This window comes from Sarcophilus harrisii, chromosome 4, assembly GCF_902635505.1.
Source record: "Sarcophilus harrisii chromosome 4, mSarHar1.11, whole genome shotgun sequence".
NCBI lineage: Eukaryota > Metazoa > Chordata > Mammalia > Dasyuromorphia > Dasyuridae > Sarcophilus > Sarcophilus harrisii.
Window position 1 is genome coordinate 55,696,235 of NC_045429.1, and position 26,821 is coordinate 55,723,055.

The following is a 26,821-nucleotide window of genomic DNA, read 5'->3' on the forward strand; positions in this document are numbered from 1 at the left end:
AGTACAGAAGTGAGAGAAGCTTAATTCTTGTTAGCTTGATGCAGTCCCTCCCTTTAGAAACTTGATTGGTCCGATCCCTTATAAGTTACAATCTTTCTGACCAGCCACTGTATGTTTTCCCCTAAATATGTATAAATGTTCCCCTTCCTTCTTCATACATAATCAAAAATGGCAAAAAATTCTTCCTAGGTGTGTTGTTTAATATTCAATTAGTCTATTAAGCAGGCTCAATGGCGATTTGGTCAAGTCAGGTCCTGGACACCAACCATTTTCAGTTGGATTGGCTATTATCTTAAACTTTAGGTTTTCTCAAAACCCACAAGACACTTTCTGATTGGCTGAGTCCACTTGTGCCTTCCTAGCTCCCCCATTTCTTGTTTGCTGAAGACTTCTGAGAGACTGAAACTTAATTGTTCTGCGGAAATGTAACCTTCCTTAATTTCTCATGCTCTGAAAATAATACAGGGACTAAAATAATACAGTACTACTTAATTTACAGTACCTTGAAACTTGCAACATTCTGTGGAAATCTAACTTATTTCTCATAGGAGGAATTTAGTGTTTATTGACTGACTGTCTAGGATCCCATCTAGCTCTTAGTCATTTGCAAATTTCTCTTCCTCTTTCTCTTCTTTTTCCTTCTTCCTCCTCCTCTTTCTTCTTCTTCTTCTTTTGATAATAGATTTTTTTATTTTCAAAATACATGCAGAGATAGTTTTCAACTTTCATTCCTGCAAAACCCTGTTCCAAATATTTCTCCTTCCCTTCTCCCAATCTCCCTACCTAGACAGCTACTAATTTAATATAGGTTAAACATGTGTACTTTTTCTATTTCCACATTTATTATGCTGCACAAGAAAAATCAGATCAAAAAGGAAAAAAATGAGAAAAAAAAAGCAAGCAAGGCACAAAAAAGGTGTGATCCACATTTAGTTCCTATAGTCCTCTTTCTGAACATTTGCATATTTCTTTTTTTCTTTTCCTTTTTCTTTCCTGAGGCAATTGGGGTTAAGTGACTTATCCAGGATCACACAGCCAGGAAGTGTTAAGTGTCTAAGAACAGATTAGAACTCAGGTCCTCCTGAGTTCAGGGCTGGTGCTCTATACACTGCACCATATATCTGGCCCATTTACATATTTCTTAAAGGACATCCAGACCTTCATCTAGATGAATGCTAAGAATTATGAATAGCATAAGGTCATTGTCAGATCCCTAGGATGCTGCACTAGAGGCTTTCCTCTACATAGACACTGCCATATTAATGATTGCTTTTGGTCATGAGCTCAGCAGTCTGTTATCTTTCTATCTTGTCCACAAGCATGGCAGAGAGAGACTATGTCAAATGCTTTGATGAAATTCAGGTATCAATCCACATTTATTAAGTCCCTTCTATGTGCCAAGCATTGGGCAAAAGACTGTCCCTGCCTAGAAGGAGCGGTATAATCTGTCTCTGAGATTGGTGGTATTTCTCCCAGCAATCTTAATTGTGGCTTTTGATTCATGTAGCCTGGCATTTTGCACGGATATACTCTGTATACAAATTAAGTCAATAAAATGATAGTGATGAAGTTTGAATGCCCTCAATTCCTGGTTATCATGAGGTTAAGTGGTGATAAGAAAGTTGTTTAAAAATCCCCTTTAATCAGCCACAGGTTTAGAAGTGAAAGAATTCACTTATTTCCGAATTATTAGTTGCAAAATGAAAGTTTATTGTTGAATAGAAACCAGTTTGCCAAGGGGCTGACTTCTACAGTGGCAAAGACCTATTAGGAATGAGAGTTTTGGCACTGAGCTCAGCAGGCAGGGTCCTAGGCAAATTGCTTGGGCCAGCTGCAAGGAGCTGAGCCACAGGAAGTAGCTATATTGAGTATCTTGGTGGAGGCTGGGACAGCCCCCCTACTCAGACCAGGATTCCTCAATTGAATGAGAATTTAGAATTTCTATGGGAGTTGATTCGCCCCTGAATAGTATTTTTCCTCTTATCCTGGGAGGATGGGCTCTATCTCTAGACTTCTTGGAGCCTGGGAGATCCTGATCTCTGAGATCAGAAAAAAGGGATCACAATCTCTAAGAGTGATAATCTTAAAGGGAACAGAGCTTCAGTAAAGGGAACAGTTTCTCTCCCTCTTCAATGTACTCTTTTCCCAATCTTAAACCAATCAGATGTTCCAAATGTAGTTCTCTTTTGTCTCAACTTTCCACTATGACTGTAATGCCGGAGAAACTGAGGCAAGATAGAGATTATAGAGAGTTTTTAATAATTTATTTGAAAAGGAGAGATTGTTACAGGATTGAGCAGAACAATTCAGGGAAACAGAAGCAGGACAATTTAGGGAAACTGAGGCAGGACAATGAAAGGGAACTGTGGCACAACAAGACCTTTCCAACTTGGGTGACCCTGCATGGCATAAGTCATCCTTTCATGGGCAAGCCCCTTCCCCGCGACAATGCAGTGTGATCCAGGAGAGGAACTGACTGTCCAAAAAGTAGTAAAGGACAGAGATATCGAACGTGTAGGTGACACAGGGATGACATTGAACAAAGTCAAGAGCACTTGAATTGAAATCTAACCTCAGACTCTTCTAGCTGCGGGACCCCGGGTAAAGCAAGATGCTATTTGCCTCTTTTCCCTCATTTGCAAAATGTGCTGGAGCACCAGCCCTGGAGCCGGAAGGACGTGAGTGGAAATCCAGCCTCAGACACTTAGAAGCCATTTAGCCTCACCTAAAAAAAAGAGAGAGAGAGAGAGGGAGGGAGAGAGGGAGAGGGAGACATCACTCCAGTATCTTTACCAACAAGAGTCGGGACAGCAAGGAGAGAAACCGAACTATAAGCAAACTGCAGGTAAAATCGGAGGTGTCCGAGGTGGTACAGGTTTCCCTGGGCGGAGCCGGGGCCAACCACGTCCCCGCGAAGGTCTCTCTTCACCAAGGAGACCTCGCAGAGGGCTTGGAGTTGACTAGTAACTATCACAGGGTCTTCACTCCCCCCGTTCTTCACTCCCCGCGTCAGTGGCTGGACCGCAACGGTGAGTTACAATCCTCTACAGCTATGTGACAATGCAGACCTGAATAGGCGGTGGGGCTTGGAGTTGCTTTTTGTTTCATTCTGATGAATTTTTGTTCTTATGGCTTGGCTCTGGTATACCTGACCGTGCTCACCTGCGGATGGGAAGCCGTCTCCTCTCCCCCGGGTTCTGGGAGTGTGCTCGGGACGAAGATGGCCACGGCCGCTTCGGCGATTCCTATCCAGCGGCCCACGGGACCCCCGCCGGCCCGAGCCCCGTCAGCTCGGGGCTGACGAGAGGCCGTCAGAGGCCTGAGGCCGGAGAGAAGAGCGCGCTAGGGGTCTGGCCGCAGGAAGCGCCGGGGCGGCCAGAGCCTGGGGCTTCCTCGCTCGGCGCAGTGTCCGGGGCATCGCCGCCAGCCCCGCCGCTCCCCAGGACTTCCTCTACGACCCTCCCGGCGGGGATAGCTTCGGGCTGCTGGGTGGGCAGCTGGGCAGACAGGTCACATCCTAGGCAGGACCGACTCCGTCAGGTGTGACGTGACCATCCATGTCCACACCTATGCAGAAACCCCACGACTCCCACGTTTTCAGCCTCTCCGAAGACTTGGACCTCTAGATCCCGCCCAGTCCCACGCCTGGCCTCACTCTGCGGCTCTTGGACATCTCCTGGCTCCAGAACTAAGGGGCAGCGCAAGGAATACCGCCGGCCCCAGCGAGCGCCACGCTGGGGGCAACATGCTTGTGGCCTTCTACGGTACAGAACAATCTGTGGATCTCACGTTCAGCAAGGGCGGAGCTGAGGTCCTGGACCCGAGGGATACAGTATAGTCACAGTAATAGTGCTAATCCTGTGCACTAAGGAGGGACAGGTTGCACAGGCTAGAACCTTGCACTGAATTCTAACCTGGGCATTCCACTTCACTGATAATTCTCCCGCTGTGGATGTAGCCAAAAAACACATTTTTTCTTACTTTGTTTTTCCAAATACATGCAAAGATAGTTTTCAACATTCACCTTCTCAAAACTTTGTGATCCAAATTTTTCTCCTCCCCACTCCTGAAGACAGCAAACTACAGATTACATGTGCGCAATTCTCCTAAACATATTTCCATATTCATCCTGAGGGGAAAAAAAAGTAACTTACAAAAACAATGTTATTGCCATACCCCACACTGCTCAGTAGCTTGTCAGGAAATATCTCTTATCACTCCCACTCCCACTATGGGATTCATGAAGGTCTGGCACGGGTGTATTCCATTCATATACACACATCTGACAATACCCAGTAATGGAGTGGGTATAAGCATGCCAGGTGATAGGCATTAAAAAAACTGTAGCTAGCTTGGATTTAAAAAGGATGCAACTCCAGACTGTTGAGTATGGTCAGGACCGGCTGAGAATGCATTTCAATACTAAGAAAAAGGCTGAATAAAGACTACTCTGAAAGAAAGCAAGAGCATTTCAGGGACAGCCCTGCTTCCCTCACCATTTGGCAGTTACCGAGCTCATTATCATTACCTTTCTCTGTGAATTTTTAAGAATCAGCTCAAATCTGTTATTTTTAGGTGTTGTCAAATCTTCATTAAAGTCATAGTTGGAAGAAATTGCGAGATCAGGTATATCGTTACACTAAATTTGATAACATTCAGCAACGAGTAATCAGATATACTTCTGAAGTTTTAAAAATTACTTAGAGGATACTTATGTTCACAAAAAAAAAAAAAATTGAAGTCTTGCTAAATACTATGGATTGATCCACCAGCAGCAACAATTATTGATCATCAAGAGGACAAGCACAGGAGCCCTAGTTGTGGTGAGACATCATGATGAAAAAAAATCTGAATTTATTAATTGAATGCTGCTGGCCAGCAGCAAATAACAAACTGAGATCTGTGATCTCTCTCCAAAGACACCTAGCAAGATACAGAAAGGCCTTATTTTTTTTCTTTTCTAATTTTTAGAAAAGTGGGTATGTTCCAACAAGTAGAGACCAATCCTGATTGGTGATGAATAAGGGAGCAGACCAGGGGATGGGTTGAAAGCCTACAATTCCTTCTGCTGAGAACATGGTTAGACCTGCCTTCAGTTATCAGTACAAAGGAATTCATATTCACCCAGGCCATTTTAGTTGAACAATTGCCCAGATCAGATTTTCCTTACCCTTTAATGAACCATATAGGAACTCTATCAGGTCATTATGTCGCTTCGAAGGAGGTGAGGATGGTGATTTTGCACAGACCTCCCTCATTTGCATTTCATGGCCTTGTTCGAGAACATCTTGTTCCAGAACTAGAGACCATTTGTCTTAGTAGTAGCAGGAGTTGTGCCATTAGGGACCCACCTGGAACCACCTAGTTGGACAACTAGCTTTCTGCTTTCCCTGTGTCCACCTAGACCTGCTGTGCTCTGCCCAAAGGAATGTAAATTTTAATCCAGAAACCTCACAAGACATCTTGGGCTACATTTTTTTCTTAAGGATCGTGCCATAAACCCAAATCACGCTGGCTCTCGTGGATTGGCCAACAACAGCTGAAGGCTCGTTTTTATTTTGGCAAAAGTCTGAGGGTCTCCCTCTCCCAGATTATTATTATTAATTTTTTTGGACTAAGTAAAAAAGAGGCCATTCTCTGTTTCATTTCTTATTAGCCTTATCACTGATTGAGAGTTGCTCAAGTCAAACTGAGACCTATTTTAAAGATCTCACACTGCATCCAGGGCCATCTCTAGTCATTGTCTGCTCTGTATCTTGCCAGTGGAGGCAGATGTCTTGAGGAGAAAGTGAGAAAGGAGAGCGGATTTCAAAAAAATTAGAGGAAAGATGCATATGATACTATGGCAGTTCATAGACTGAGAATTCTGACCTTGTACAGCCTTCCCTCATTTAAGTCCAGTTCACTTAAATATCATGTCATGGCATCACTTCCCTGGTTATCATGGTCTTCTTCAATAATGAAGGGCCAACAATAATAACAACTCTTTAATCAAAAATAAGCTCTCCCAGTTGGGTGGGATCTTATCCAAGATAAAGATAAAGTAAGAACCCCACATCACTGGTCTTGCTTCCAGCCCATCCCTCAAGTCATCATTCAAAAAAGCAACTCCTATGGAAAAGGGTCAGCCAACCACAACCACTGCCATTTGCAACTATTGAAGACCTAAGGAAAAAACTTCTTGTCACCACTTTGGCAATAATGGCAAGTAGTTCTACCTCAGAAATATGATTTTTATCAAATGGAAATGACAAGGCATCACATCTGCCTTTTTTTTTTTTTTTTTTTTTTAATTCACTCTAAGGACCACAGGACCTTTTTATTTGGTTTTCAGGTAAAATCTTCCATGTGTGTTGTTGCCCTCATTAGAATATGAGTTTCTTAAAAGCAGTGACTCTTTTACTTTTTATTTGTATTCTCAGGACTTAGCACAGTGCTTTGGACATAAATGTCCGATTCGTTCAAATTAAATACTTGGTCAATTATCTTTAGTTCTTGAATAACCCATGCTCATGCTTTCTCTATTTCCCAGGATCAAAGAATTAGTGTCCCATAAATTTAAGTACTTTGATGACTTTTATAAAGACAAAAAATTATTTCACTTTTTTCGGTAAGTTACTTCAAATTGCTTCCATTTGATTTAGTCAAAAATGTATTAAATTGACATTCTATGGTTGCATTTGCTGAAAACTTAGCATTCTCCAGATACATCTTTATTCTCCCCTCCGTCTCATCGAACAGCTGCTCTTAGGCAAATAATCTATCCCTAGTTGACCAATGGAATGTGTTCCACAGAGGCAGCCCAATTATTGAGAGGCAAATATGAAGGGGCCATATGTAGAGTAGATAGAAATTTCAAACACTCCTGAACATCAATGAGCCCTTTAGTGAATTATACAAACAGATAAAACATTACTAAAATGTATTTTATTTTCATTTCAATCAAGGTACTAAATATAATAGCTACTTTTTCAGTCTTATCTGCAGAACATTAACATTGTTAGCATTATCTTTTTGAAAACCAAATAATAAAATTAATCAAACTAGGTCCCTTTGGTGGTGATAACTGCTCCTGGATTTGTTCAGCAGATCAAGAGTCCTTTACAAATCTTCTTTAGCTCTTAGCTCCCGTTTATACCTATGAATAGAAACAAGACAGCAAATATTTCTCTGGGTAAGAAGAGGAGAGAAGAAAGCAGTTTTGTTTTTTTACTCAGGAGTCTAGTCAAGTTTTCAGCTTCTAAATCCATGTAGTATAAGAATAAGCAGAAGGTAAAGTTGTACCAGAGATTTGTCTGCCTAACTAGGAATTAACTCCCCTTAGTGGAAAGAGTCTTTGAGAATCCAGCTAGATAGCACTCTATATCTTGCCTAGCAATGTCTCCCACTCCGGACTCTATATAGGAATCCCAGAAAAAGAATTCCAATGTTAGTGCTTCCTCACAGTGGTGGTGATGCATGTTGTATGTTGTTTGTTTGTTATAGTGTACTATGGCAGCCACTGTGTTTGTTAATTGTGTATTACTTTTATGCTTTGAGTTTCCTCTTCCCTTATGTCTTATTTAAATCAAGGTTCTGTGCATAAATAAACTTGTGCCCACTCCCTTTAGAACTATGTCTACTGATTTTGAATTCCAAACCTACAACAATCCTCTTAGCTGAATCATGCTAAAATTTTCTCCAACTGCAAAAAAGTTGAGGCAATTATGATAAAAATAAAAATACAGAGTCCTCATGATATACTGAAGAAGTTAACTGCTCATTAATAAAGGGTTACAAAATGTCCTGGCTTCATAAAACATATTCCAAAAATCCCAGCAATCTTGTCCTACATATAATGGTCATTTCTGGTCAAAGACTAGCTCAGATATTCAAACTGATAACAGAATTCAAAAACTGCACATGCCATCTTATTAAAAAAAAAATTATCAAGTCACATTCAGATAAAGGTACCAAAATAAAAATCATTGTAGGAAAAAAAAAAGTCAAGAGTGGAATCAATCAGCTGAGGGACTAGATTTATAATTTCATATAGGAAAGAAAGAAAACAAGCATTTATTAAGCACCTACTTTGTGCCAAGCACTATTTTAAGCATTCTAAAATATTATTTCATTTGATTCTTATAACAATTCTGGGAGGTAGGTGCTATTAATCCCTATTTTCAAGCTGAGGTAGTCGAGGCAGACCCAGGTAAAGTGACTTGTTCAGAATCAGAGTGAGTTAAGTGTCTGAGGTTGGATCTGAACTCAGGCCCAAGGCTCTATCAATTAATTACACCACCAGTGATCTCTAAAGTCTTTAAGTCTAAACCTTTTGTAAAATTTGAAAGCATAAAAAATTCTCCTAATCAAAAGATTTATAATTAAAAGGAAATAATATTTGAATTAAAATGAGAGGAGTACTTTAAGAAATAAAGGAAAATCTATGTCAGAGTTGGTTATGTGAAAATTAAGGTCATAGAAGAAAAAGGTTACATTTCCAGCAAAGTGAAGGAAATTATATAAAAGTAGAATCCTGATACCAAGAGAACTTCTTTCAATGTATGATCTACAAGATAATCAGAGTTATTTGTCCCTTCCAAAAACTCAAGATAAGGTCAAAATGTATATATGACCAGACATAAAGGGAGATATAAGTAAATTAAGAAGAAAATGGAACATATTATTTATCAGATTTATGGACCGAAAAATTTACAAATAAAAAAATATAGAACATTGTGAGATGTAAAATGAATAATTTTGATTACATTGAATCAAAGTTTTTGTACAAATAAAATCATTGTAGCCAAGATTGGAAAGAAAATAGAAAATTAAGAAAAAGTTTTTATAGACAGTTTATCAGATAAAGGTGTCATTTTTCAGAAATTTGTCAAATTAGTAAGAATGAATCATTCTCCAATTGATAAATGGTAAAGGTATGAACAAGCAGTTTTTGGAGGAAGAAATCAAATGTAGTCATTAAAAATTCTTTAAATTATTACTTTTTAGAGAAAGGCAAAACAACTTTGAGATACCATTGCACACCTATTAGATTGGCTAAAATGATAGGGAAAATAAATAATGTTGGAATGGATGTGGAAAAATTGGGATACTAATACATTATTGGTGGAACTGTGAATTGATCCAATCATTTTGGAGTTTGATCTGGAAATAAACCCAAAGAATTATAAATTTGCATATACTCTTTGACCTAGAAATACCCTTAGTAAGTTTGTTTGCCAAGGTGATTATTGTAGTTGGTTTTTTATTCTTGAAGACTGGAGAAGTCTCAGGTCTTTTTAACAATTCTCAGACTGAGAATTGTCCAAGGAAGTGATTAGGGCCAGTGTAAGGGAGGAAAAAAATCAACCTGGGAGGGGAAGACCCTCAGGGTTTCTGGTCAAACACAAACAATTCTATTTACATCCACTCTGAATCAATCTGGACTCAAACAATGACGAATTGGGGCTTAGCTCAGGACCTAGAGTTGGCCAATTAAGGAAAGCCAGAGTGACATCTGGGAAGTGATGCCAAGAGTTGGATTTAAGTGAGAGAGTGCAAAGTCCCCAGCTTCATTTTCCTCCAGAGCCATTTGGATATGGTGGCAAGATAAAGATCAGCATGACTGGAGATGTTTGAAGAATAAATGTAAAAGACTAAGTTATTGTGAATTATAAGAATATTCAAATAAATTACAAAAGACCTATGAATGAAGATGCTATCCACCTACAGAGAAAGAACAGATATATGGAAATATGTATTGTATGGTTTCCCATATATACCTGTGTCAAAAGTTGGCTTTCTTCCCAGTGGGGTGGGGAGGGAGGGAAACAGCTTGGAACTCAAACATTACAAAAAATTAAAGGAAAATTATATATGGCTAAAAAAAATGCTTTCTGACTTGATTCAACACACAGGTTACAGATTCAAGATGGAAAATGAGAATATTTTTGGATATGGCTAATGTAGAATTTGTTTTGCTTGCTTCTATTAGTTACAAGGTTGTTGGGTTTTTTCCCTATTGTTAGGTAAGAAAATAAATGCTTATTAATTGGGGGAAAAAAAGACCATTAAAGGTACCAAAAAAGCTAATCAAAAGAAAGTTAAGAATGTCTGAGAGTAGACTATAAATAGACTAAATCTTGTTCTCATGCCAATTTTACATTATTGAGGCAAAAACTCACATAGGTTGAAAAGAGGGAAGATCTAGAAAGCAGTACATTATGAAAAAGACCTGGGGATTTTCTTGAGTAGCAAATTCAATGACTATATGTGTGATATTGATGTGGGAAAGATGACAGTCTAATACATTTTTGGTCTACATGAACAAGAAATATTTTTAGAGCAAGGAATTAAATAGTTCTGTCTCCTACGGAAAGTCAGAGCTCATCTGATTAATTCTGGGGAGAAAAAAAAGGACATTAACAAGTTAGAAAGGATTCAGGAAAATGACCACTAGTTAAGAGGAGTTGTACATGATTGCTATATGATGATCAATTAAAACAATTGAGAATATTTAACCCGAGGAAGGGAAGACCTGCCCAATGGAAATGAAAAAGTTGGAGAAGCATGATAAACTGTCTTCAACTATTTGAAGTTTTTATGTGAAAGGGGAAGAGCACAGAGACATTTGTTATGTTTAGCCCCGGAAGGCAGAACTAGGTCCAGTCCATAGAAATTATAAAACATAAGATTTAGAAAGAAAAAAGGAAAAGCTTCATAACAATTAAAACCATCCTAAAGTAGACTGTATATTCCTTCTCAGTGGATGTCAAGACTAATGGTAAGGGACTGCTTTAAGGGGACTCATGCTTTGGGTTATCTTTTGGGTTATCTTTGTAATTTATTAATTTCTGATAGTTCTTACTTTTGTCTATTAAGATATTGACTATATACAATATTAAATCTGTGGAATTGGTGATATTCTATACCTTCCTTCCCACCTTCCTCAGCCTCCTGTACCCCAAAGCTGGAGTCTGAACATCACACCCTTCCCTCCAAAGCTTTCCTTTGCACAGGGCAGGCTGGACTTTGTAACTCACTTGTAACAGCCTCAGAACTGCAGCTCTACTAGCTATTCAATTCCCAACCCCTAACTTTCAGTTTCTTTTGCAATGGATTCTAAACTCCTTGAGGGCAGGAAGTGTCTCCTCCCCTCCCCCCCAATCCTCATTTCAGTGTCAGGCACATAATCAGGTACTTAATAAATGTTTATTGAATTGAATTTTCCCTGAAAATAGAATAATCAATATTACTTAATGATTTTAAATTTGTGCAAAAGTTGATCAAACATTACAAAAATACTTTGGTATTTTTGACACAATGGAAATGTGTTTTAACAAATTTATTTCAATTCTGTTTTTCATGACTTTGTTATACAACTTGTAAACTCCTTTCTGGACATTTATTACCTTGGGCCATATACAAGGCTACTTTATATAATTACATACCCTTATTATTCATTGAATGGGCTATAATGTAGTTTAGTTGTAACATATCAATGAATAATGGTTACTTTAAAGGGAAAACATTATTGGGTCTGTGTATTCAACTTTATGTATAAAATGACTTTTATCACAACGTAAGACTTTTTTTTTTTTGAAGTATATATATATGCTTAAATATTAACAGGCATACCTCCATATACGAAAGAGCTGAGAAGCTCCTGCGGCACCAACAAAAAAGTTAACGGCAAATAGACTCCAGTTTTTAGGAATAATAACAAGGGAGTATCTGGACCAAATTAACCCTGTTAAAACAAAAAACAAAAAAGAAACAAAGTGTTGGAATGACTCAATTTGTTGTGTTAAATAGTAAGAAATGTAAAAAGACCATAAATGTGAGACGGCAATGTGATACCATGATTTCTCCTTCCCTCCAATGCACACCCCTTGTGATTAAGAGATTTCTATCCAGTGGGATGAAAAATACTTTTTTCCTCTTCAAAAAGTAAAACTATCTGAAAATTCTCCCCCCCTCCTCTACCTTAAGATTTATAGGATTCACTTCATTCTACCAAAAAAAATTCATATACAGCATTAAATAAAATTTTTTGAAAAAGATCTGTAATTTCCTTTGGTGTAGGAACCTCACAAAGTTGAAAATCTACCTCTACTTGATGTAGAACTGCAGCCCTTCTGCAATTGATAGTCCTACAGAATTACCTGAAGAACATGAGAAGTAAAATGACTTAACTAGGGTCACATAGCTAATAATTGTCAAGAGACCAGATATCACCTTGCCCCAAAGCTGATCCTCTCTGCACTATACCAAGCTGCCTTTTGTTAAGTACCTTTAAAATAAAAATGGATGGCATAAGGGAAGATTCTAAATACTCACCTGTAGCCATCAATACAGCAGATTGTGCGGTACTAAGTTTTTCTGCAGGCCTGGCCATGTCAGCCAATCCAGCACAAACCAACCCCTGGAAAATACACAAACCATAACCCACAATTAATGATACAAGTAAATTTACTTTGAGACTATTGATACATAAGTCTTCCTCTCTCCATTATTTGGTTTTCTAAATTATTGTTGTTTTTGAAAAATTATACAGGAAAATTTTTACTTCAGAACAACAAACTAAATATATTTGTGTCATATGGCTTAAATATCAAAGCACAAGGCTCCTTTTCCAAATACATTCTATACCTTTAACATGATTTATTCAAGAAATTATCAGAACTATTGCAAATATATCTTTGCCTCACTTAGAAAAGTATAGTCATGTTTTCATTACATTTCTAGAGCAAGCTGCATTAGAATTTGAAGCATGTTCTTTAAAAAAGCTATTTTTTAATCTTTGAGTTTCTTAACAAAGTCTAATATTTCTTATGCATGCTCTTAGACACTGTAAACAATCAAATTTATGTAGATAACAAAAATATCTATAAAAGCATATTTTAGGAAAGGTCATGAGTTTTAAAAACCAAGCAATTAAATTATTTTTCAATTAATCACATCAGTACAAGGAAAGACTGTTGACTCAGTTTCAAAATGAATACAACCAGCTTTCAAAATGATGACAAATTCAACTTTTTTTTAAAACCTTGATCCTAATCCTATAATTTACCTTACTCTTCCTCTCTCTCTTCTAGTTTTCCAGTTCATGTCTCCCAGCCCCTCCCCCCCCCCCATCTATCCTACAAAATGGGGACAGAATTAGATTGTGGGTAAGGAGAAGGCAGAAGGAGTGTATTTGGGGGTTTGGTGCTATACAGAAGTCAAGATAATTTTTTTTTTAAAATGACTGAAATTTAAAACCATCAATAAAAATCATCACACAAACATTTAGAAACAATGCTTAGCTTTAAAAAAAAAAAAAAAAAGGAAAAAATGAACAAATTATAGAAAAATAAAAGAAAATTATTAACTACAGTACCTGTGATGGCCCTTACATTGAGGATGCAAAATGGTAGTTAGGTAACTATTTTTCATCCTTTTTGCCTCCTTTCTAGGGAATGGTCTCATACTAATTTTCCAGGAAGTCTATAAATTTGGAGGAAGGCAAAGGATCTCGATTTCCTTTAATCCTTTGATTGAATTCAAATCTGCTTGCATGTAGGTCCAAATTCCAGTAAGTAATCAGGGTATAAAACAAATTTTGAAGATTTTTGATATCACAATATTAAATGATATGAATGTATATAAAAGTAATTTTATCAGTTAATCAACAAAGATTTATTATTTATCTATGTTCCAGGTAGTATGCTAGGCTGTGGGCATACAAAGAATGAATCAATCTTCTAAATTAAGTTGTTAATTTCTTCTGGTTCTGTATCTATTATCATAGGATTACAAGGAGAAAGCAATATATTTATGATCCTGTGATTAACTGTACAAGCACCAATAACAGATCAAAGTTATGTAGAAAAGCAAATTTTGTTTTTCTAATCATGTAGTAAAGAAATGAAATATATAAAGGATATGTATTGGAAATTTAGAGGAGACTACATCAAACAAAGTAGTAGTAAAACTGTAATTTTCAATACATTTTCTCTACAATGTTCTTATTTCATTTCTTTCATAATGATAAACTTCTTTTTAAAAAAGTATTTCGATGCATTGTTGGTGGAGTTGTGAACGAATCCAACCATTTTGGAGAGTAGTTTGGAACTATGCTCAAAAAGTTATCAAACTGTGCATACCCTTTGATCCAGCAGTGTTACTACTGGGATTATATCCCAAAGAGATTATAAAGAAGGGAAAGGGACCTGTATGCGCACGAATGTTTGTGGCAGCCCTTTTTGTAGTGGCTAGAAACTGGAAACTGAATGGATGTCCATCAGTTGGAGAATGGCTGAATAAATTGTGGTATATGAAAATTATGGAATATTACTGTTCTGTAAGAAATGACCAACAGGATGATTTCAGAAAGGCCTGGAGAGACTTACACGAACTGATGCTCATTTCAGAAAGGCCTGGAGAGACTTACATGAACTGATGCTGAGTGAAATGAGCAGGACCAGGAGATCATTATATACTTCGACAACAATACTAGATGATGACCAGTTCTGATGGATCAGGCCATCCTCAGCAACGAGATCAACCAAATCATTTCTAATGGAGCAGTAATGAACTGAACTAGCTATGCCCAGAAAAAGAACTCTGGGAGATGACTAAAAACCATTACATTGAATTCCCAATCCCTATATTTATGCACACCTGCATTTTTGATTTCCTTCACAAGCTAATTGTACAATATTTCAGAGTCTGATTCTTTTTGTACAGCAAAATAACGTTTTGGTCATGTATACTTATTGTGTATCTAAGTTATATTTTAATATATTTAACATCTACTGGTCATCCTGCCATCTAGGGGAGGGGGTGGGGGGGGTAAGAGGTGAAAAATTGGAACAAGAGGTTTGGCAATTGTTAATGCTGTAAAGTTACCCATGTATATATCCTGTAAATAAAAGGCTATTAAATAAAAAAAAAATATAACAAAAAAAAAAAAAAGTATTTCAACACTTCAAAGATCTGTTTTTTCACTACTTCCTCTGGCAATGTGGATAGCTTTGAGGATTGCTTTAGTCAATAATTTAATTTATTTTGAGGCCAACCTAATGATGATCATTTCTGACAGCAGATATAAAGTCTTATCACCACAAGGGTTGTACTCAAAGACATTCTAGCTAGGTAGGGACTCAGCTAAAAGACTGTGAACTTTGGTAACTGAAGGCTACCACCATGTCATGAAGAGACATGAGAATAGGGCTTTAGAAATATTTCTTACAAGGGTTCACACACACAAAAAAGAAAAGTATGGCCTTCCTTACTGTTTTAAATGAATTATTAGGTAAGGAAAGAACATATAAATAATAATAGCATTTTTGAGATTTCCAAAAATGCTTTAAAAATATTATTTCCTTTTATATTCACAACCATTCTAGAAGATAGGTGCTATTTTTCCAATTTTATAGATGAGGAATCTGAAACAGACAGTTTTAAACTACCTGCCAGGATCATATACCTAATGAATGCTTCAAGTTAAATGTGAACCCAGGTATTCCAAACTCAATCCACTATGTCATCTATTTTAATATTATATGGCAGCCCCCAAATTTTTATATGCATATTTGTTTTAAAAGGAAAAATTCCTTGAAAACATGGATTGATTAGTGATAGAAATCATAGATATTTATGTATATTCAGATATACAAAAGGTATATAATGTGACATATGATCTGTTTTTTTTTTTAATTAAAGTTTTTTATTTTCAAAGCATATGCATGGATAATTTTTTAAGCATAGACCCTTACAAAACCTTGTGTTCCAAATTTTTTCTTTCCTTTCTCCCACTCCCTCCCCTAGAAGGCAAGTAATCTAGTATATTTTAAACATGTTAAAAAAATCATATAATCTGTTTTTGATCAATATCTCTAACCTTAAGAAAAAAACTCCTTACTTGACTATTATCTGTCTTTTCATAGTTAAGTTCCTAGAAAAAGCTGTAAATAGGTTTATTATTTTTCTTGTTTCCAAGTCAGCATCCCTCAGTCACTCTTTTAGCAATCAGATGCCAACTGAAAGTGGTCTCTCTAAAGGTACCAACAATCTCTTAACCCTTTAGGACCTCAGTTCAGCATACAACACTATCAACCATCCTCTTACCATGTAGATTTTTATGATAATGTTTTCTCCTCTCATCGGTTAAACCATCCACATTCTACTCAAAATGTGAATTCACTCAAGGGCTCTAAGTCTTTCTCCCTTCTTACTCCCTTCTTTTCTTTCTCTGTGACCTCATCAATTCCCCTTGGCTTAATTTCTATGCATATGATACCCAAATCTGGGCCATATCTTTCTCCAGAGTGCTAAAACCTCATTATAAACTATCAATTAGATTACCTCCAAACATACTGTACCCTAGGCACCTCAAGCTAAACATTAAAAAACAAAAACAAAATTCCAAAACAATTTTCCTCTTGAAGCTATCTATGTTCCTCTCTTAATCTCCCTATTTCTATTATTCCCATTTTTACAGATGAAGAAACCGAGGCACACATGACTTGCAAGGTTTACACAGCTAGCATAAATATCTCAAACTGGATTTGGACTCAAGTATTCTTGAGTTCAAGCTCACTCAGTGCTCTTATCTACTGCCCCACCTAACTCCCTTATCAATACTCACATAGCCACCCTAGTTCAGGCTTTATACACTTTTGTCTATTTTGTTGCATTGGTCTATCTCTCTATTTTAAAAAATCAGTATCAGATAGTTTTGATGACTGTTGTTTTATAACGTAGTTTGGAGTCTGGAAGTGCTATCTTTGCCCCTTCTCACCTCTTTTTTTTTTTTTTTTTATCACTTCCCTTGATAGTCTAGATCTTTTATTTTTCCAAATGATTTTTATTCTTATTATTCTTTACCAGGTTCAAAAAGTTTCCTATCTTACCTATTATAGGAATAGTGAGGGCTATGCTTACAGTTAGTACTGTCATGATTTGCTGCAACATAATTTGAGGAGTAACAACATAGAAAAGTTGTCTAGATATCAACATGGTAAACTTTAGTTTATTAGTTTATTAGTAAAATTAAAACCCTAAAAGTCTTTTAAAGTAAATAATGAGCCAAGCTAACTTTCACTCTAGCTTTCACATTTAAAAAAATTAACTTTGGGGTAGAAATTATTTTTAATACTTTAAAACCTGTAATGTAAGCTTTTTAATAATAAAAAATGCCTGGAACATTTTTTTTTTTTTAATTTAAGCTAAATTAGTTTCGTGGTGTAGCCCTCAGTTCATAGCACTGAAGTTTTATTATTTCCTGATGCTACTAATACCCCTTAAAGTTTCTCTCTTTCTCTCTCTCTTTTTTTCTCACATACACACACACATACACACACACCCGCTCACACAACCACCCCCACCCCCCACCCCCACTACCACCACTACCCACCATCTCCCCTCAGAATGATAATGATGAGAATTATTTGCCATAAAGTAATTTTAAGACATACAAAAAATATATTTTAAATTTACAAACTCACATATGGTCTTGATAAGCTATTCTGTTGCTAAAAAAAAATAAGGATAGTCATCCAGGCATTTATTTGCCAAAGTCAAACTTACCCATTTCATTATTGGTGCCCAGAAAAACACAGTTTTGGGACCTGAAAAGAAAGGGAAAAATTAAGACATAAAAATCCCAATATGCCATATAAAATTTATATCATACTTATTGATATATATATCAATAAGTATGATATAAATATGTGCATATATATGTGTATATATATATATATATATACACATATATATGTGTGCATATACACACACACACACATGGACCAAAGGATCAATTTGTGAATTCATTTCTCAAATTTTGCAGGGTTGGGTTTTGTTGTTGAGGGTTTTTTGGTTATAGAGGAAATCAATTAAATGACTTGCCCTAGATCACACATCTAGTACTAGTTTGAGGTTGGATTGAAGTCACATCCTCTGAATTCCAGGGCCAAACTCTATCCACTGTGTCACCTAGGACCTCCTCTCAATTTTTAGTAACTTACAAAATTTATCACCAAGAACTATATTTTCTTTGATTTTTATCTCCTTTATTTTAATTTCCATAGTTCTTGAAATTTTTACAAATATTTTCCTTACAGCAACTTACTGAGTAATATTACCTAAATTTTATAGGTGAAGAAACTCAAGTTCAGATTAAGCAGGTAACCACTGATTGAGGTTTTTAGTCTCTCAGAGCTTTGCTTTTACTACTACTAGGCTACCTTTCCATTTATACTATAGAAATAAATGTTTAGACCTATTATAAATATAATAAAACTGTCAATCAAATGCCAATTAGCACTAGGTTTTCATCATGATCTATTTAAGCCAATCATTTGACTTCTCATAAATTTCTAAAAATATATTTTTATTGATTTTTTTTTTTTTTTACATTGCCCAAACTCCTCCTTGTAGCTTCCCTCCCCCTCTCCTCCAGCCATTTCTCCTCTTTTATTTTTAAAGATTAACCACACTAAAATAGAGGCAATCTTGGTTAAAAAAAATACACATGTGATTATAGGCTTTATTTAAAGTTCAGCAGAAATTGAATAAAATGAAAATCTAACTATTGGCTTACCAAAATTGACTCACCTTTTCTACCAAGGCCTGCTGACACATTCTCAGTACCATATCTCTTTAAATATGCTCAGGGAACTGCCAATTTAGGTGACCTGTCTAGGTTTATACAGGAAATGGATGAGAGGTGATACTCAAATCCCACTGGAAGAGAAAGTGAGGCTGGTGACTTTGCCCACTCCTCCCTTACGTCAATCCCATTTGCTTGCATGTCCTGGTATCTCCTGGCTGAAGTCAACCTAGTTCTCCTCCAGAATCAAGGACAAACAACAACCTCCCTATTGGGTTATCTATAGAGAGAGGCCAACAACAATGCCAGGAGACTTCCTCTCACACCTACTACTTTGCTACGGGCATTAGCTGCAGAAGAGGGCTAGGGCAGGGCCCTTTTTCCAGTTCTAGGACAATAGCCTTACACAAGTCATTAGTAGCAGGGGTTAGATAGCGATCTGATTTGATGGAAAAGAACTTTAAGAGGTGGGAAACTGGCAGAGAAGTGATAACATCAGAGGCTGAAGAGATACTAACAGCTCCTCTGGGAGGCATAAAGTGATAGTTTGATAAGTTATAGCAAAGTGAGAAAGAGCTGAGAAGGATGCCACCAGCCTGTGGAAAGCCATGAACTAAAGGCCCAGGAAGCCCCCTACCCCATACTCTGGTGATAGGGGTGGGGAATGAATACAGGTAGATTCCCCTAAGCATGGGCTTTTTTTGAGGGTTGTCTGTGGACATAGAGAAGCCTTTCCTAGCAACACATTCCTGAAATACATATGGATTTAGAAAACCACAAGTTAACTATATGGAATTGTATTATTATTTTAATTTTTTACAAGTATTTCCAGTTACATTTTCATCCAGTTCCAATTGTACTTGGGAGCTCTGCAGCAGAGGGAGTTTTGACACCTATGCTCCAGATCTTCTCACTTTTGCTTCCTTGACAAAAACTCCTTGCAACTTTTCATTATTCTTTAATCACTTTCTCATTTCCTTTTCTTTTAAAACTATAAACTCCTGGTGGGCAGAGGTGATCTTCATTTTTTTTGCTTAAGTACTTAGTCTATGGTTGAAATAAATGCTTTTTAGTTCACTGTTTCCTCTCTAGTATTTCTCCAACTTGCTACAGAACATTTCCTTAAGAAGGTAGACAAATTAACTAGTGATATGTAAATGCAATGTAGGTGAACAAATTAAATGCTATGAGAAGTCTGAGGGAGGAAAGGTCATTTCTTACTGATTCAGAAGGGAAGAAAAAAAATTGAGGAAACTTTTTCCAGAGGATGTGACTTGAGTTCTATTTTAAAAGAGGGGTAGGTAGAGGCAGCTAAGTGGTGCAGTCAATAAAGAAACAGCTCTGAAGTCAGGAGGATCCCTGAATTCGAATATGATCTTAAGACACTTAACACTTCCTAACTGTGTAACCCTGGGCAAGTCACTTAACCCCAATTGCCTCAGCAAAAACAAACAAACAAACACAAAGGATAGGCAAAGTCTGGTCCCAATACCTTAAGGCAAAGATGAGCTGAAAGCTAGGTACAACCACCTCCCATGGTGAGTTTTTTAAGTTGACAATTTTGTATGGCCTAGAAATGATGTTATAAATATCCAAATGCTCCCTAGCAGAAAAAAAGCTCCTTACCCGTTTTTAAAAATTGTGTTTATGAGCTGAATATTAGATATCATAGTTCAATTACAATATTTAATTTTTAATTCTGTCCTCTAAAAACTGACAAAGGAAATACATAAATTATAGCGAAAGGATTAGTTTGGAGAATATATATTTGACATACACACACACACACACACATAAATATGTACATAAGTAATAGGAAACTGATTAGAATACTACATTATAATCAATTTCCCCCCAGTCTATATGAGTCAGAAGAAGGTGTTAAAGTTTAAGACCAAAAAAGTATCTATTCTTTATCAGTGATTTATTTAGAGTTTGAATAGGTTCTTTAGTCAAGTTTGATGAAATCAGAAGGCAGTGGGCCACGGCTGGTCCAAGGCTCACTCAGAGACCCCTGTTCCTTTACATGACAATACCCATTCTACTGCCAAAATAATTTTCTTAAAGTGCAGATCTAACAGTGTTCAATAAACTCCAATGGTTCCTCTTAAGTTTTAGGATAAAATGTAAATTGTTCTGTCATCATGCGCTTTTCTTATATGTTTCTTGGGCATTCTTGTTATCTTTCCAAACGTATTGAGGACATGAAATATTTCATTTTTGTCTTTGTATTCCCCATGTCTAGGACAGTGTCTGACCTATAATAGGTGCTGAATAACTTGTTGGTTGACAGAAGGCAATGCTTATTATTTGCTATAGCCCATGAATTTTAGAACTAAAGTCTGAAGTCCTACTACTGTCAATATTAGGTAGGTAACCTTATGTTCAATCATAAAGATATGATGTTAAACCTAAGAGGAACAAATAAAAATATACGACAATTGACTAAGTTAGAGAAAAAAGATAAATATTTCATAATAGTTTTTGTTTCTGCCATTTTTGTAAATTATCATACATGTAAGTGTTCAACTATTATAAAATGTCCAGCAAATCCAAGAATACAAGTTGTTATTTGAGAAGAGTTTTTATATTTAACAAAAATTGCTGGTAAACTGGAAATAATTCTGCCAAAAATTAAATTTAAAAGAGTATCTTTCACCATATGCCACACAATACATAAGCAAACTAAATATAAAAGGTTTAAAAACTTGAATAACTTTCTCTGGTAACTTAAAGCCTTCTCTATTCTCTTCCACTGAGAATACAACAACAAAAACCAAGTTTTTGAGAAAAAATATGCACATTTGAGCAAAACAAATTCCCATACTGGTCAAGTCTGAAAAAGCATGTTTCATTCTGCATCCAGAAACCATCACCTTTCTCATTCAGGAAAGAGGGTAGCACGGTTCATCTTTAGTTCTTCAGTTGGTCACTGCACTTATTAAAGTCTTTCAAGATTGTTGTGACTGTTATTCTTCAGTTCTGCTCCCTTTGCATGACACTCCCAGTTTGTACAGATCTTTCAAAGTTTTTCTGCAACACTCCCTTCCATAATTTCTCAGGGGGTAATAACATTCTATTATATTCACATACTATGGGCACCAATTAGTTTGTACTTCTTTATCACTATGGCAAGAACTGCTAGAACTGTTTCTGTCCATCTGGATCTTTGCCCTTTTTTAAGTCGGCCTACTGTTATAAGCCAGAACTCTGTATTTGAAACAAGGATTCTTATAAGGTGCTAACTCAGTGGAATTGATAAAATAATGGTTATCTAGTTTAGCATGGTGATTAATAAATTATAATGGAGCATATAAACTGGGACAAACTCAGCCAGGATCAGACTCGGAGAAAAGGGAGGACTAGAGACCAGAGATTCACTCCATTTCACATCACTGTGATGGCTGGCCTCCTGCATTTCCTCCATTGAAATCAAGCTAGTTGAGCCCTAGACAAGGAGACAATAAATAAAGAATTTGGACTTTATCCCTGGCTATTCTTCTGGTGATTAATCTGCTGAAACAAAGGCTGGTCCAGAGACCTCCAGAAAAACAACCATAACACGACAATCTGCAAGTAATATTGCTAGGTCAAAGGGTACATACAGTTTTGTGCCTTTTAGAGCATAGGTCCCAATTACCTTCCAAAATGTTAGACTGATTCAGAGCTTTACCAATGGTGCCTTAGTGTGTAACCTCTCCCATGTATGTCATTTTCCTTTGTCATTTTCAATAATTGTTTTGTGTGAAGTAGACACATTTGTCTTAATATACTTTTCTTTAACCACTAATAATTCCAACATTTTTTCAAATGGTTGCTGATATTTTTAATTTCCTCCTTTAAAAACTTCCTGTTCATATCCCTTTATCCTTTAATCTACTGAGATCAGCTTTAGTTTTGCTCTTAGATATTTGAACAACTTCCTTGAATAGCCACAGAAACTTGCATCAAAGATATCCCCTCCACTCAAAGTTAAGCATTTAAATGCAATTGCATTTGTGCCAACACTTTCAAAATCTCTTAAAAGTTGTTGAAAGACCCACAAGTGTCTCATATCCAAATCAAACCTAAACCATATTCCAATATCAAACCTAAACAATCAGGGGACTGACTGACTTTAGTCAGGTCCAGATTAGGACACTTCCTTTCCCATTTCTTGCATGACCCCATTTTCCCTAACATTTCATTTTGGTTTTGTTCATGGTTATCACTCTATCACTAAAATTTGTTAATAATACATGGAATTTTCCCACCCTTCTGGACTCAACACATTCACATATATGTATATGATATTACATGATCTTGTTTTTAAAGGAAAACTTTATGGAACATTTAAAAAATTCCAATTACCTAACTTCTTACATCAAATTATTTAAAAAATTTGACTGATTCATAAGAGAAAATTTTAATGGAGTCTCTTCATTGTTTTTCTTTTATTAGTTCTTGAAAATCCTTCATTTTGTACAAATGACACAGCTACTCTAGGAAGATCTGAGAGCTTGAAGAATTAGCCCAGAAAAATTCACCTGGCAGGGATGAAAGCTTCTCTTGGAAAAAAAAACAAGCTTTTAAAAAATAATGGTTTCAAAGGAATCCAGTGATTGTCTAGACCAAGACACTGTTTCAAATGAAGCTACTTTACTTTGTCTTCAAACCCAAATCATTCTGGCTTTCATTGAATGGCCAATAACAGCCTCCAGCCCAAGCCCCAGTGTCTCATGGCATAGATTTCGATGATTTAAGAATGCAAATAACAATTGTTTTTGTTCAGGCCAGAAATCCAGATTATTATTTTTTGTAACGATACATTAGGTCATCTCAGGTCTCAATTCTTACTCACCTAGCTCTTAGTCATAGAACAGAGTTGCCTCAAACAAATAGACCTTGGAAAGAGCTTAATTTAGAAAGACCAGTCAAAGTCACCCATAACCACTCCTTTCGATTTTTGTCTTGCCACTGGACTTTGATGACTGCAGGAGAGTATGACTCTTTAAGACTTTTTGAAACTCTGTCTCACTTAAATCCAATTCTCAAGCAAATCAAGATATCAAGACGGTGATTATCACCGTCTTGATATCATTGTCCTTCTTCCAAAATAATGTACAACAACAGGTATAAGGTATTAAGAAATGTCACTAGAATGGTGAGGGCAGTAGGAATAGAGAAATGAGAAAGTAAATTTAATCAAGCATTTATTTATTAATGGCCTTCTATGAAGGCCTATAACACTTGAGGTATTAAAACCACATCTAAAAACAATATTCAAGTTTCTTGGTAGAGAAGATATAAATGTCACTAAACAGAAATAAGTTATTCACAGGAAGAGCAGGTTTGGGAGAAGGCAGAAAGTTGAAAAAAGATATTCTAAGTTGGAATCATTTTAATTTGAATTAAAGACTAAAACTCATAAAAGTGCTACTGTCAGTTAAATGGGTACAAGCACCCTTAAGGTATGTTATTAGAATATACAGTTGTTTCATCTCCTGGGATAGAAATGGTAAACTTAGAGGTCACAAGGCACAGCAAGCTTAAAATATTGTCAAACTTGTTCACAGAACAAAAGATCAAAATCTACAGCTGAAGACCCCTGAATCTGCATTACAGAGGAAAGAGAGGTGGGTGGGGTGGGTGGGAGTTAAGTGACTTGGCTCAAGGATCTCAGAGGCAGTAAATGTGGGATTGAAACTCAGATCTTCTGACTCCAAAGCCAGTGTTTTTCCATTGATCTTGAAACAATAATAGAAAAAGAGGGGAAAAGAAGTCAAAATAAAATGAAATTTTCTGTCCTCCATAACCATACCTTAGAGTTTCATAGTGGATCCAGATTACTATTAATAACATCAGTCAGTTAAGTACCTGTACAACATTAGCATGCTACAGACCCTTAGCTTATGACTTAAATGTCTTAAAATGACTTAAAAGTCATTTATTTTGCCCTAATCTAGACGAGTAATTTCACTGGTCTAAGTCAGAGAAGTCAAAAAACGCAGTCCTAAGTGCAGGAGATACCAAATTAAACTGTAACCAAAAATGTTTAACAAAATTAAAAAAAAAAAAAATATATATATATATAATTTCACACAATTTTAATTTGTGGTTTTCAAAAAGTCATTATCAGTCTGCCTGCGGGGATCCAACACTACGGGTCCCAGAAACGTCAATTTCTAATGAAAACATCTCTATTTAGACATCTCTCCAATTGCCTGAGAATGGAACCTAGTTGCTAGTTTGGGACAGGAAGAGATCGGTAACAGCCAGTGGGTGACTTAATGAGAGCCTTTAAAACGAGCTCTGCCTTGCTTCATAGACCAGATCTGTCCTCTACTAAACCGAGCAGCATAAATAATGGGAATCACACCTTGGAACAAATTCAGTCCCAAAGTGGTTCCCTTGTTAGACCCATTTCACTGCTGTCATTTCTTTAGAAGGCTGCTGAGGATCTACAGGACTGGTACAAAATGCAAAAATAATCGTGCCAGGCACTGTGCTAGGACTTTTTACAAACATTGAGGCCCATCTCAAGCCTTCCACAGAGGGGCTAATTTAATTATTTCCATTTTACAGTTGAGGAAACTGAGCTTAAGGGGCTCGCTAGGAGTCCCATGGCGTGTCGGCTCGCTCTCTACCAGCTTCCTCTTTTTGAGGCTAATAGTCTTTGCAGGGTGCTGTAGGGCTGGCGCAACGTGGGCATTGCGGCGCTCATTTGACCGGGTGCACCAGACGCAAGCCCATTTAACAGAGGGATGCCCAAGGAGACGGGGACGAGGCAGTGAGGCCACCCCCAAAGCGCCTCGCGCGGCCCAAGGACCCGACACCCCCGGAGACGCCGCCGGGACGCCCGCTCCAGCCGAGGCGCCGGACGGAGACGAGGGCTCGGCACCCGAGCAGCAGCTGCGGCCAACGACCCGCGGCGGACTCGGGCCCCCTAGTCCCGTTTCGGGGCGGGGTGGGGGAGGGGACGGGAGAAGGTCTGGGATGCAGCCGACCACAACTGCAAAGGAGCGGGAGCCTTTAGGGGTGCTGGGGGAGAGGGGGGATCCTGAGGGAGGGGAATGGGATGTTGGCGGGTGGGGGGACATTTCGTGAAGAGAGTGCTCGGGTTTTCAGGGTGCGGGGAAGTTTGGGGGTCGCAGGATATCTGGGGGGAGAGGGTTAGGTGAAAAAGGACATGGGCTTTTTCTCGGGGGGGGGGGAGCGTGACACCCGCAGGGGAGGTCACGGCCGCCAGGTAAGTCTTTGGGGTAAGGGACGCGGCGGCGACTGCGGCCGTTACCTGCCGGGTGGTTGTAAAGGGGCCTCAGCTTCTCCGGCAGCATCAGCTCCACCTTGTCGAGTAGGCGGTGGTAGCTGGCCCGCAGGCCTCGGACTCCAGAGGCGGCCATACTCCCGGCCGAGACGCGGTGCAGCTGCTCCCCTGGCCGACCAAGGGCAGCTTGTAACCTTTCCCAGCCTCAGTCACCGGCTTCCTCCGCTCCCCAGGGTGCCCTTCTCGCAGACTTGCACCGCCCCTCCTACCACCGCGCCGGAGGGGCCCCAGGCCTGAGAGGAGGCCGAGGGGGCGGAGGCTCCGCCTAAGCCCACCCCGGGCCCACCCCCTGCCCACGGGCGGAGGGCACCGGGGAGGAGGAGGAGGAGGAGGAGGAGGAGGAGGAGGAGTCATGGCAACCGACACGAAAGCATCATCGAATCGCCACTCCCAGGAGAGATACCTCCGCCGCCACCTCTGACGTCACTTCACTTCCTTCTCAGTGATTGGTCCCTTTCAGGGGAAGGGCGGGTTACCCAGGAAAGAGGCCACCGGTCATTTCAGTCTTCCGGCTTCAGAGCCCATGTTGGAGAAGGGCAAAAGAAGCTACGCTTTCTTCCCGGTTTCCTTTCGCTTTGGATTTGGGACCCAATTCTTGCTCGAGATTGGACTTTCGAGGCTTCCACGCCCGAAATAAAGATAGAGCTCCCCAGCTTTTCCCCTGCCCTTTTGAAATGGAACTGTTTGTTTGAGAGGAATGAGCCCTGGTTCTGCCTCCCATCGCCCCACCCCTTTTTTGTCTATAGAGAGATCCAGGATTGAGCTAGAGCGGCCGCCAAGCGGGAGATGCTGTGCGAGGAGCTCTGACCCCTATCGCTCGGGCTGGGTAGTCATCTCGCGAGAAAGCCTGGGTGGGGAACGTGTCGGAGGAGGCGGAGGAGGAGGAGGAGCCGTCCGCCTTCTCCTCCTCCTTCTCCTCCTCCTCCTCGAAGGGGGTTGAG

The 26,821-nt window shown here is 38.2% G+C and overlaps 1 protein-coding gene across 1 annotated transcript; it reads right to left on the reverse strand.

Annotated features, from left to right (window-relative positions):
• Window positions 1-6,905: 6,905 nt before the first annotated feature.
• MPC2 (mitochondrial pyruvate carrier 2) lies at window positions 6,906-26,210 on the reverse strand. Its single transcript, XM_031936844.1, has 5 exons — window positions 25,848-26,210; window positions 17,554-17,594; window positions 12,319-12,403; window positions 11,617-11,728; window positions 6,906-7,138 (listed from the first exon to the last, which is right to left on the reverse strand). The coding sequence occupies exons 1-5, from the start codon at window positions 25,954-25,956 to the stop codon at window positions 7,102-7,104; spliced, it is 384 nt and encodes a 127-aa protein (XP_031792704.1). The 5' UTR covers window positions 25,957-26,210; the 3' UTR covers window positions 6,906-7,101.
• Between the last annotated feature and the right edge of the window lie 611 nt (window positions 26,211-26,821).